This window comes from Nyctereutes procyonoides, unplaced genomic scaffold (genome assembly GCF_905146905.1).
Source record: "Nyctereutes procyonoides isolate TBG_1078 unplaced genomic scaffold, NYPRO_anot_genome, whole genome shotgun sequence".
Classification (NCBI taxonomy): domain Eukaryota; kingdom Metazoa; phylum Chordata; class Mammalia; order Carnivora; family Canidae; genus Nyctereutes; species Nyctereutes procyonoides.
The window spans coordinates 11954097-11967440 of record NW_026575137.1 but is presented as its reverse complement, the minus strand read 5'-3'; the positions used below and the strand labels follow the sequence as shown (position 1 = coordinate 11967440).

The 13344-nt window shown below is 55.0% G+C and overlaps 1 protein-coding gene across 1 annotated transcript in view; it reads right to left on the bottom strand.

Annotated features, from left to right (window-relative positions):
* Positions 1 to 6909, bottom strand: part of SDC2 (syndecan 2) — an 88415-nt gene extending 81506 nt beyond the window's left edge. Inside the window, exon 1 of the mRNA XM_055303469.1 lies at positions 6434 to 6909. Coding sequence (XP_055159444.1) covers positions 6434 to 6493 — 60 coding nt within the window. The 5' untranslated portion in view covers positions 6494 to 6909. The remainder of the gene's footprint in view (positions 1 to 6433) is intronic.
* Between the last annotated feature and the right edge of the window lie 6435 nt (positions 6910 to 13344).

Here is a 13344-nt window from a genome sequence, read left to right as displayed (position 1 = left end):
GACTCATGACATAAAGCACGATGTTAAAGCCGGTACCTATCCTGCCTCATATAACCCTAAAACCTTCCTTGGGATATTCCATTCTACAGAGGAGAAAACCGAGCCCAGAGCGATCAAGAAACTTGCCCAAGGTTACACAGTGAAGGGGATGCAAACCGACACGACGGTTGACCTCCGGGGTCCAGGCTCCGAGCCAGTCCGCCCATAGCACCTGCTCACCTGGGTGGGCTCCCCCCCTGCTTCCGGCATCCACGGCACATACATGGGGCTCCAGTGCTCCCGAGACGGGCCCATGGGAAGGTACCAGGTAAGGCCTCACTCTGCAAGTGGATGTCCAGGCCAGAAACCAAGCGAGGGGCCTGACACCCCTCAGTGACTTCGGTCGTAAAAAACCCTCCAAGGGGCGCCTGGGGGGCTCCGCAGGGGAGCACCTGCCCTGTGCTCAGGGCGTGACCCCGGGGTCCCGGATGGAGTCTGGTCAGGCTCCCCGCAGGGGGCCTGCTTCTCCCTGGCCTGGGCCTCCGCCTCTCTCTCTGGGTCTCGCATGAACAACTAAAATCTTAAAAAAAAAAAAAAAAAAAGCCCTCCAAATGACACCAAGTCGTGTTGTTTTGTGTGTAGAACGGAAGTGAATTCCATCACACCAGCTGGTCCTGGTGCTACACGGGCTTAGATCAGAAGATACAGGAGGAAGCGCTAGAGGCTGGCCACGAACGCGCAGGGCACGCCCGAAACCGCGCACGGCCAGGAGCGCTCAGGCCAAGGTAACGGCTCATGTCAGCGACCTCCCTCCGGTGACGGGACTGGGTTCGGGGCTTCGGGAATAAAACAGCGAGTACTTGGCAGGTGCTCCGTAATTACTTATTGATTAGGTTAATCCTAACATTTCTCCAATGTTACCCTGAAGCATTTAGAAAAACTCTTAGAGACAGAAAATTCTTCTAGTTCACTTCCTTAATTTTAGAGATGGGGAAGCTGAGGTCCCACGGGGATTAAGATAATTACACGTATATGCAAAAACCTCACTTTTGCCCTAAATATTGCCCTTTGATTGTTACTGTCTTTATAGTTAATAACATACCACACGATATAGTACATATTTACTACGTATTTGACTTTTACTCTTTCTTGGTAAGAGCTTGGGAAAAAAAAGTCCTTTAATAATTGGATATCTCGTTCCATGGGTCATTCTTATCAACAGACTAAAAACTCTCTTAACTGCACGTACTCCTTAAATATCAGTACTGCTTGTATTTATCTACTTGTATGATCACAAGAGAAAATAAACATCCAAATGCTTTGTAAAGGGCACATTTCCTGCATCTTTGTGACATTTTTGACAAAACAGATTCAACAGCGGAGGGAAAAAAAAAATGTGAAGACGGATCTTGTCTTTAACACCGTTTTCCACACGCTGGAGTCCCAGAGCACGAGCTGGCTCTCACAACCGTCGAGTACATACCAGTTGGCCTTTCTGCTAATAGGAAATTCAAATGGGAAATCTCCACAGACTTCACCGTTTCTCCCTTTCTCCCAGTCCGCCCGATCCTTTGAGATACCCCAAGAGAAGCAGACGTTCACAACTCTATTTCGGCCGTGTTCGTTCCCATTCAAAGGCACTCACCCCTCCAGCCTTGTTGCTAAAACTAACACAGCCCCAGAAACAGACTTGTCAAAACGCAGTGAGATTTTTAAATAGCAGGACCAAAGCTCAAATTGCTAAAAGGAGAAATTTCACATATTGCTATCCTTAAAAAATAAAAAGGCTCTCTCTGTGTGCCCCTTGCCCCCCAACATCCCCTCCCCACCCCTGCCACTTCCTTCTAGATGCCCAACGGCGCTGCAGCTTGCAGTACAGACACTGCTCTCCTTCCGGGGCGCTGCACTCTCAGCGGAAGCGTGTAGGAGGCAGCATGGATGTACGCCGACGACGGCAGGACTTGACCTCAAGGTCTTGTTTGTTGTTCTTTTATTTTTTTAAGATTGTATTTATTTATTCACGAGAGACAGAGAGAGAGAGAGGCAGAGACACAGGCAGAGGGAGAAGCAGGCTCCATGCAGGGAGCCCGATCCGGGACTTGATTCCAGGACCCCGGGGTCACACCCCAGGCCAAAGGCAGATGCCCAACCACTGAGCCACCCGGGCACCCCCAGGTCTTGTTTATTCCTCAGGGTTGATGAAACTGGGGTCTCGTGAGTCGACACTGACAAACTAGCCCAGGTATAGCCCCAGGGTGGGGGATCCAGCGGATCCCAGACCATGCTGCTTTCAGTGGTCAGAGCAAAGCTGAGCTTCAGCAGAACCCACAGATCCACACTGCCCTAGCCCTGGGCACCTGCGCTTAAACACAGGTCATCAACAGGTGAGGTGTAGCAGTCAGGGCCCTCCCCCTATAGGGCACCAATCTCTCTGGAGGAGATAACGGGGCACTGGACGGGATGAGCACTGGGTGTTACACTATATGTTGGCAAACTGAACTCCAATTAAAAATATATATATACAAAAAAAAAGAAAAAAAACATCAGAGGGAGGGCTTAAGAACGTCTTAGACTAGAAAGTAGAGGCCAAGAAAGGAAGAGAGAAACCACGCAGTGCCCTCTGTGCCTGAAGCACCAAGCCCAGGCTCCCCTGTTACAGGGTCAGGACACTCAGGTTATAAAGGCGTTCACGTCCAACCTATACACATGCACCATGTATTTTTTCAAGTGACTTGGAGTTTTAGCATGTTGTCCAAGCCCTACCACATTAAGCGGCAAAAGTACCAGCATCTGAACCCAGCTTGTCCACCTGCCAGGCCGAACCCGTCTGCGCTCCACAGTGGCCTCCAAGGGGCCACATACCGCTGGGAGCCCACCAACTAGCGCACAATAGCCTAGAAGACGAGGTAAAGTATGTGCCCCAGGCCAGTGGTTCCCAGATGTGACTGATGGATGGGCATCACCTGAGATGCTTCAGAAACAGCCAGATCACCCTGTTTCAGGCTACTGACTATGCAGGTCTGAGAGGAGGCCCCGAAATCTGGATTTCCACACTGCCAATGATTCGCGTCATTCCTCTGCTGTATCATTTACAGAAAGAGAAAAACAAGGGCTCAAACATGAAAGGCCATCTGGAGCCTGGGTCTGAATCCACAGAATGTTAAAAGAGAAACACTAAAGAGGCGGCTATGTCCCAGGAGTGATCATGACAGTGAGACCAGCGGGCCGTGGCCAGGTGACAGGATGGAGCGTGATCAAGGGGGAGATAATAGGAAGGGGCGATATTATGAGCATCTTATAAATCTGGCAGAGATATTTAGACTCCACGCCGTGATAACAAGGAAACGCGGAGGTCTGTGGACCACGGGAACACCACCAGCACGGTGCATCAAACAGCAGATGAGCATCTGGACCGGGAGGCGCAACTACAAAGCTGCTGCCGACACGAAGGCACGGGTCCCAAGAGAGACAGAACCGAAGGGGAAAGCTACCTGGATCACCAGAATGTGGGCTGCGGGAGCATAGGGGGGCGTCCAAGCCGGGCACTGAGCAGGTGCTGCACGGTATTTGCAGACCGAGCAACACGGAGGTGGACTGAGCAGTCAACAGGACATGGAAGTCAACAGAGTGGCATGAGTCAAGGATGTCTGCAAGAGTCAAATCCAAAAGCCTAGAATTAAGATGGTGGCGCTGGTGCAACCGATTGAAGAGGTAAACAGCAAGGGCTCTCCTTCGTGACCTCTTGCTGTTTTCTTTCCTAAAACCTGATTTGGGCTTCCGGTCCCTGAAAGAGTCGGGTGGATTCTGAGATACTGGAATGTGCCACCAACGGTGGCACAAATGGCAGGGCTCCTTCCGTGGTAAGAAGGAAACGACCGGCGAGATCATTTTAGTCTGATTTTTGGCAATGTTGTATTCGAGAACCTCAACTCAGATGACATTCCTCACGCCATCAACTGGATCGCTGCCGGCTGACACGCCAATAACATAGTGGCTTGACCAGACTCCCCATAAACCTTAATGACAGACTGTCTGGTTGTGTGTGGCTGGGTCAGCCTCCGGGCCCTGCCAACCTGAGCAGACTCGGGGCCACCTGCGGCTGGCTGCTCAGGCCTCTGGGGGGGCTTCCAGAGAGCTGAGAATCAGTCCTGCCCAGGAAAAAAAACTAGATGTAAATAAATAAATAAATAAATAAACAAACAAATAAAAATAAAAATAAAAATAAAAAAAGAAAAAGCTAGACGATCTTTTGAAATCCTTTCCAAACTAATGATCATTCAAGGTGCCCTGTGAGTAATCGTGTTACGCAGGTGCGCCAGGCCCCAGAAGCAGTAATTGGAGGGCATACCCTAACTCCCTTTAGGACATCCATCTTTTGCAAGCCTGAGCTCACAAGATCTTTCTTTCTAAAATGATGCCTACCTACTGCCAAGAGCCAACGAAAAGACAAACAGCCCTTGTTTTTCTAAAATTCCCTAGGAAAACCAATTTGTTTCATTTACCAGCACAGCCAAAACATATTTTTTTGAAGGACTGAAAAAGGTTACACGGCTCCAGTTTTATTTTTCTTTCTAATGCAACTGCCCAAAGCCTGACTTTCCCAGTGTGCTGAGAGGTAAGGTCCGAGTCCAAATGACTTGACAGTTTCTCTTAATTCACACACGGGGAGACGTGTGTACAAAATTCCATTAGTTTCAGAACACTTCCTTTTCTTAAACATATTTCCGGTTCAAATCATGTGTTTATAGCAGCCTGCAATAGATTACTTCTAAAGGTAAACAGTCTCGGTAAAAAAAAAAAAAAAGAAGAAGAAGACAGAAACAGCAGCGTAGCACTCGGGCCACACTGGTCAGTCCTTTTCCTCGCTCGGTGTCCCCGCAGCGACAGCCCTAACTGACGACGCTGGAAAGTACGAACGTGTGCCCAGGAGCAGTCCCTGCTGCCTCCAGCACCCAGAAAGGAAGCCTCCGGAAAGACAGCTTTGAGCCTTCATTCCCAAGAATCTCTGTGCGCCCCCCTCCTTCCCTTGTGCTTAGTATAAAACTCAAAAATCCACTAAGTGCAGACATTTTTTTTCCCCTCTCCTCCTCTGAAGCACAGACTTTTCGGCTCGGAGGGACAACCGCTTCTTGTCACTGCCAGAAAGTGGTGTCTTTTTCAACCTTAGAATAAGAGGTTTTGGAGACAACGTGCTGTAGTACTGGCTGCAGAAAAGCCGGGTCTTGCAACTTCACACAGGCTGAGGCTGCTCCGCATGGGATGGGGACTAGGAGTGATTGAAAAGGGGGGCTCGGGGCCACCCCAGGTTTGCAGCAGCCTCACAAAGCCTCCAAAGTGACATCTTAAAAATACCTCATCAGCCTTCTGAATGATCCTCCAGTTGCCTGGGAGAGCATCTCCCGCAGGGAGCGGGGAGCTCGCTGGGAAGGCATCTGCTCCCCGTCAGAAGGGAGGAATCTCGGAACCCCAAGGTGGAGAGTCGGGGAGCCCAGGGGACCCCAGGGCAGCCTAGGGGAGCCCAGGAGCCTCCTCCAGGAGCAGCGACAGGTTTCTGCCAAAATGCAGAGAAACCGAGACTTTCTTTCTGCAGCAGCCCCGAACCCTGGCACTTGCCAGCCGACGCGGTGCAGGATTCAGGACCAGAAAGGGGCCTCCCTGGCCCCGGCGCCCCAGGCGCTTCCCCTCGAGTCCCGGGGCCGGGCCGCCCTGCTCCCCTTTGCCCTGTTTTGCAACAAGATGAGCAGATCATGTTTGTCTGAAAAGCGCGGAGAGTGAGACTCTCCCCTTTCGTGCCGGAGGAGCCGGAGTTGCTAAGGGGATGGGTGGGCGCCGGCGGTTTAACCCTCCGACCGCCGCGGGGACCCGCAGCCGAGGTGCACCCTGCGCGCCGCTCCGGCCCACCTGTGGGCGCACCTGGCGCACGCGGGAGCCCCCCCCCCCCCCGCGCTCTGCACCCGCGGCCCCCTCCCTTCCCCTCCCCTCCCCTCCCCTCCCCGGCTCCGGGCAGGAGGCAGGGCCGCCCAGGTGGGCGGCCCGGGGCGCGCACCGGCGGGGTCGGAACAGCCGCTCCCCTGCACCCCCGGGTTAGCCCCCTGCACCCCGAGGGCGCCCTCCCGGCCCCGCAGCCCCAGACGCGCACCCGCCGCCGCGCCCGGGAGGCAGGCTGGGGGCTGGGTGCTGGGTGCCGGGTGCCGGGTGCCGGGTGCCGCGGGCCGGGGCGGGCGTGGCAGCTGGAGGCCCGCCGTGCGCTCGCGCCCCCCGCCCCGCCGCGCGCGGCCTCAGACAATAGAAGTTTTGCAAACTTCGGCCTCCGGGCGCCGAGTGCGGGTGCGGGAGGTCGGGCCCCGGCCCCGGGACAGCGCGCCCGAGGGGCAGGGCCGGGCCGCCGCCGCCCGGTCCCCGTCCCCGTCCCCGTCCCCGTCCCGGTCCCCGCGCCCCGCCCGCCCGCACTCACCGCCGCCGCCGCCGCGCAGGCCGCCAGGCCCAGGGCGAGCAGGACCCAGGCGCGCCGCATGTTCCCGGGACCGGCCGCTCCGGACGCGCCTGCAGCGAGCGCCACGCGGGCCGCCGCCAACCAGCGCACAGTCCTGGTGGAGGTCGAGGTCGAGGTCGGGCCGGGCCGGGCCGGGTCCTAGTGGAGGTCGGGGTCGGGTCGGGTCGGGTCGGGCCGGGTCCTGGTGGAGGTCGAGGTCGGGCCGGGTCGGGGCTCGCCGGCCTCTCCCGCGCCCGCTGCGCCGCCCGCTGCGCCCGGAACGCGGCGCCTCCTCACTTGTGGCTCCCGCGGGCCGCGGCCGCCGCTCCTCGCCTGCTCCTCCGCGGCTCCCGGCGCGGCTCCCGCTGCGGGCGGACCCGGGCGGGCGGACCCGGGCGGGCGGGAGGGACGGACGGAGGGACGGAGGGACGGAGGGACGGAGGGACGGAGGGACGGAGGGACCGAGGGCCGGGCGGGCGGGCAGGGCGCAGCGGCGGCTCCGCGGCTCCGGGGCGACGCGCGGACCAGCGCGGACTGGGGCTCCCGGCGCCGCCTCCCCGCCTCCCCGCCTCCCCGCCCGCTCGCTCCGCCCGCGCCGCCCCCGCGCCGCCCCGCCCGCTCCTCCCCCTCCTCCCCCCGCCCCCCGCTCCCGCTCCTCCCTCCCTCCCTCTCTCCCTCCCTCGCCCTACCCCCTCCTCCCCCCTCCTCCGCTCCTCCCGCCCTCCCGCCCTCTCTCCCTCCCGCCTCCCCCCTCCCCGCTCCCCGGCGCCCGGGGAGGGAGGCGCCGTGTGACTCCAGCCGGGCCCGGAGACGTTCCTGCAGGATGACCCCAGTGGCGCTCGGCTCCGCGGCGCGGCTCCAGCGGTGCGCCGTGCGCTGTGCGCGGCCTCGGCTTCCCCTCCCCTCCCTCCCCTCCCTCCCTCCCCTGCCCTCCCCTCCTCTCCCCTCCCCTTCTCTCCCCTCTCCTCCCCTCCCTTCCCCTGCCCTCCCCTCCCAGTCTTCACCGCCCTCCCCTCCCCTGCCCTCCCCCTTCCTCCCCTCCCTTCCCCCGCCCTCCCCTCCCAGTCTTCACCGCCCTCCCCTCCCAGTCTTCACCGCCCTCCCCTCCCCTGCCCTCCCCTTCCTCCCCTCCCCTTCTCTCCCCTCTCCTCCCCTCCCCTCCCCTGCCCTCCCCTTCCTCCCCTCCCCTCCTCTCTCCTCCCCTTCTCTCCCCTCTCCTCCCCTCCCTTCCCCTGCCCTCCCCTCCCAGTCTTCACCGCCCTCCCCTCCCCTGCCCTCCCCTTCCTCCCCTCCCCTCCTCTCTCCTCCCCTTCTCTCCCCTCTCCTCCCCTCCCTTCCCCTGCCCTCCCCTCCCAGTCTTCACCGCCCTCCCCCTCCCCTGCCCTCCCCTTCCTCCCCTCCCCTCCTCTCTCCTCCCCTTCTCTCCCCCTCTCCTCCCCTCCCTTCCCCTGCCCTCCCCTCCCAGTCTTCACCGCCCTCCCCTCCCCTGCCCTCCCCTTCCTCCCCTCCCCTTCTCTCCCCTCTCCTCCCCTCCCTTCCCCTGCCCTCCCCTCCCAGTCTTCACCGCCCTTCTCTCCCCTCTCCTCCCCTCCCTTCCCCTGCCCTCCCTTCCCCTGTACTCCCCTGCCCTCCCCTCCCAGTCTTCACCGCCCTCCCCTCCCCTGCCCTCCCCACCCTCCCCACCGCGCTCCCCCGCCTGCCTCCTGCTCCTCCGAGGGGTCTCTCCACGCTCACTTCCCTGGGGAGAGGTCGCTGTCACCGCGGGAGACCCTGAGCCGGCCTGAGCTGGGCCTGCGGGCATCACTGGAGCAGGAGGACACTGCTTGGAGAGTCAGGGAAATACACAAACTTCGCAGCCTTCAGGCCTTGGTGAAGACCGTGTCTTAAGAGGATGAATGTAATGAACGCCTGGTGCGAGGGCTTCTCACCCCTCCTACACCCTCCTTCAAAAAAAAAAAAAAAAAGAAGAAAAAAAATAAAGAGTGACCAAAGACCCCCTATCGACCCAAAATGCAGCACTTGGAAAGCTCATGATTTCATGAAGGACTTAAATACCGTTTCTGCCTCACACACAGTCTCAGCCCCTAAATCATCTTAGAGGCTCCATCTCAGCCTACGGGTGTTAAAGTTTGGAAACTACAAATAGGGCAATTTGATGAGAAATTGGATAGAGACACTGAATAATAACAGATTTAGGAGAACTTCAAAGAAAAGACAGAGAAAGTAATTTCTAGTTTGGAGAAAATAAGAAGCATGTATTTCCTGAATGGAAGTAATTAGTCGGAAATATTTTGTGATGGAAACTGTTTTTCAATTCAGTGTCTATGGCATGCATCCTACAGAACACCGCAAATACGTTCTTCCTTCTGTTAGAATCTTTTCCTCTCTGGCTTCCAGAATAAGTCAAATGTGCAACTATTCTGCTCCTAAAATGCCCATTCCAGGAGACCAGGGACCTTTCTGTCTTTTCCACCACTGTATTCTCATTCCTGGTACATAAAGACACACAATAAATATTTTTTAGATAAATCTTGGTCTAAAACTCAGTCTATAGTGCATGAGACTTGTGAAACTGTGAGAAACATAGATATAGATAGATAGATAGATAGATACTAGGCCATGGTAATTTTTAAACTTAGAATAAAATAGAGCCTACTCTGAGGATCACAGTGTCTCGGTGACTGTTCACTGCAATAAATCTCAAAGAAAGAAATTTAGAGAACTGGGAAGCTACAGCTCAAAGTCAGAGGCATCAGCTCTTCCATGTTGAGTGCCATCCGCCAAGCTCCCCACGGGCAAGTCGAACGTGCTGATAGTCCAAGAGGAAATGTGGAGAAACAGAAAAGTGGGCAAAGGAGAAAGAGAGAGAGAAGGTCAGGAGAACTGGAAGTTGTATCATCGGACGCTTCTAATTCCACAGAAACTGGGCTGGCAGCTGTGGGTCAGCATGGGTCTACCTTGGTTTTTGGAAGGATGAACTACAGCCCTATTTTTAAGATGGATTCTTTGTGGCTTAAAGAATTGCATGAGATGGAGGAGAGAGGGGCTTCGAAAAGGAGTTTCCAAAGGAAAATGAACAGTGTGAGAGAAATGCAAAGAGCCTCAACTGTTGCTTCTACCTCCAAGAGATCTAGTCAGCTTTTCAGGCCTGGAGCAAGGCTGCACCTCCTTTCTCCCCAACGGTTACAAGCATCAAATAGATCAGAACCCCAGTGAAAGGGGGAAACGCACTCACCTGCTGGCTCTCCAGGTTACTGCTGTCTGTTGGGGCATCTCCCTAAGGAGGACCATGGTGGCCGCTCCCTGCCTCAGCGTGGGCAGACAGCGATCAGAGGAAATAAGCCCGTGCATCTGTTCAAGGAACATACACACCCTTGCACCTGAACATGCACCCCCAAAGCTCTTGGTGCATATGAGCCTCTTGGGGTTTATGCAACATTGAGAGTACGGATAATAAGGGGATGGTGCCATTTTGAGAGTCACATAATATCAGGTATTTGATAACAAAGAAATATTCAAATCTTGCGTCCAAATGCATTTGAGAGTCGGAAGGTGTGACCAGAAGGATAATCTGGATGTATAAAAGGAGCAGATGGTAAAAGCACGTACTCAAGACGGGGTTACTAAAAACCTGCCTATGCTTGGCGGGGGGGGGGGGGGTAGCGGAGGGTGGTAAGGGACAGGGATGTCTGCTGCTCTTAGGGACGTATCTAAACTTGGAAATGAGGAAGGTCTGTGTCTTCGTTTGGGTTGCTCTAAGGAAAATATCATAGACTGGCTTCTGAACAAGAAAAATTCATTTCTCACAGTTCCGGAAGCTGAGAAGTCCAAGATCAAGGCGCTGGCATATTTGGTGAGAGCGGGCTTCTTGGTTCCTGGAGGGCTCTCTCTTTGCTGTGTCCTCATAGGGTGAGGGAGGGGGTGACTGCGTCCTCTGGAGCCCCTTTGATAAGAACCCCAGTGCCATCCATGAGGCCTCTACTCTACTGGCCTAACCACCTTCCAAAGGCCCCACACTACCCAACACCATCACTTGGAGATTAGGATTTCAACCTATGTATGGGAGGGAGTCTGGGGAGGGGGATCCAGAGGCACAAACCTTCTGTCTACAGCAGCCTGTTGGTGTGTTTTGCTAACTGCAACTTTTTTTGACTGAATAAAACTCCATGGAGTTGTGTGGCGTATGTATATCTCACACACGGAAAGTAGGAAGCGATTAAAGGCAAGGGTTCCCCCCAGTGTGCTTTCAGGTCCTCCGTTCGAGGGCTGTGCTTTAGGGGGCACAACAGGTAAAATGGCAAAATCAATCACTGCCCAACCTCTCACTGATTGCTGAAAGAATAAACAACCTACCTCAGGAATCTCAGAAGAAGATATAGAAGATGAACAGGATATAGAGACAGAGATGCAGGCGTGTAAGAAGGGGGGGCGGTGAATTAAAAGGCACAGAACACCCGAGAAAAACAGAGACGACAGGTACTAGAGACATATTTTTAACCTAAGCCGACACCCTGGACCTTGTCACCAGGGTCCTTCGTGACGTCACATGATCGCCCGGACGAGCAGGTGCTGTGGCCCGAGGTGAGCTGTCGGAGAGGGAACCGCAGAGGGACAAAGATGCCGCCTTGGTGTTTCCGACTGGCCTTCACTTGGCATTCCCTGGAATGGTACCAGCGGTTCAGGCTAGAAATCTATTTAGTAGGATCAGCCCTGACTAAATTCACTTGAAAGATAATAGAACCTGGGAATATGAGGAAATCCAGCCAGCCAACTCCTAATTACCCACGCTCATCAGGGCCAGTGCGCGGAGCCGTGACCAAAATCTACAGGCAAGCCCAGCCCAACAACAGCGAACACCTAGTTTTAGCCTCCGTCTTTTCACCGTTCTCTCCATTCACCTCCATCGCTCCTTTGTCGAGGAAGTTGGCTAATTGTTAGATGAAGAGTCCCTCGTCCTCAAGTCGCACGTCTGTGATTAACGTTCCGTGTCAAATGTCATCCTAAAGTCAGAAATGGAGATTTTAAGGAAACCATTGTTTACAGGCTACCTCGTTTGGGGGCATCAAACATCGACCTACGAGCCATCCTCGGGTACATGAGCATAGGAAGGGTCCATAAAGGTATCTTCAAGGTGCTGGCACCGCCTTTGTGCAGGTCCCGTGGGACGGGGAGACACAGTCCGGGCCGACGTTAGGGACGATGGTGCTACCGCTGTGACTGCCACCCCGACGCCCTGCCCTTGGCGCCACAGTCCCTCACCTGCTCCGGCAGTTACGTGGACCAGGTCGCGCGGGGGGCGAGGCGATTTATTAGTGCCCACCACTTAGATGCACCCTTCCGATCGTCTCAGCCGAGGAGCTCGGGGTCGAACCCAGCTGCGCATTTGGATGACTCCCAGTCACCCCAGACTGCCGAGGGTCCTCGTGTGTCCTCGACGATGGATGTACAAGGGCAAGGATAAGCAGGTAAACACACAGGTAGACGTAGGGGACACGTGTTGCTCGCATAGTGGAGGTTCCTGACTTTTTTTTTCTTTCTATTCTTTTTCCTGGCTCTTGTGAGACCTAAATCAAACTTATTCCTTTAGGATCTTGAGATATTTTGGTGTCCTTAGGGTAAAATTTTTATTTTTCCTTAGGTGGTATAAGAGGGCTTCTGTTCCTGGTCAACAAACGATCCCAGACAAAGACAGAGATGAAGACGAGGCAGCTTTGACTGTCTTCACTCTGAGTACAGTGACATCCTCACCCTCCAGGGCTTTATAAGGCACACGTAGGTAAAGCACGCTCTTAAATCAAGACCAACCACTCTAAAAATTACTTTTAAAAATTATTTAGATTTGTGAGGGAAAAGATCTATTAAAAAAGAATGTTTTAATTCTTGAATTACCTTTCCATGCTCAGTAGAGCTGGTTATCTTAAAACCTCTCAAAGCAGAATAGAACATACAGATATTTCTCTGCATAAAATAGCATTAATACTGGCATCACCTACAGGTTAATGCAGGGAATTATTTCATTGAACATTATCCTAAAGCATCTAGAAGGCAAAGTGCACACATGTCCGGGCGTGAACACGTTTCTAGACTCTTTCAGGTAGTGCAATGAGAAACGGGTGAGGTGGTTGTGCGTGGGAGAGCTGTTGCGTTCCCCAAGGGGTGAGGAGACGGACGCACCCTCGTACCTGTCGTGGGGGGAGCGGTGTCCGTGCTCTGCAGGTGGCCACGCGGCTGGGTCACACACTGGCTGGGCTTTGGGTGCCAGTCCCGCCCATCGCCGTGTTCTGAGAGGCCTTGCCCCTGAGCGGGCCGCCAAGTCCAAGCCTCTGTGTCCTCACTGTGACTGGAGGTGAGTGAGTGGACGGGTGGAGTTCACGCGCGGTGATGCCCGCATGTCACCCAGGCAGGCTCGACGTCCGCACCTGTTGTCTCAGGGAGCGCCTTGGTCTTGAGGTGCGTCCTCTGCCTGGAGTGGTCCGCCTGTCCATGCAGCACGAGCTCAGGGTGTCCGGCCCACGAAGACCCGCCCCTTCCAGGTGGTCTTCCCGGGTCCCCCAGGCGCCGCAACCCCGCTCAGACCATCGGTCCTGGCCTGGTCATCCCAACCCAGAGTGGGCTATGTGGGGGTCTGTACAACCCGCTGGTACAAACATGTCATGTTGTGGCTGAAAGTACGAACAGAAAGAACCCGAATAACATTAGGAGGACATAGGAACAAAATCAGCCAACATTCTCTCCTAACAACCGGTAGATGGACAGACAGACAGTGTGCACCGTAACCAGCTTAAACCCAAATCAAAGCCTAGAAAAAGAGTCTAAAATTCCAACATGGCAAGTTCTGAAATAAAAATGAAGAGAACTGGATTGTGAAAACGAACAAAAAACCATCCCTTTGA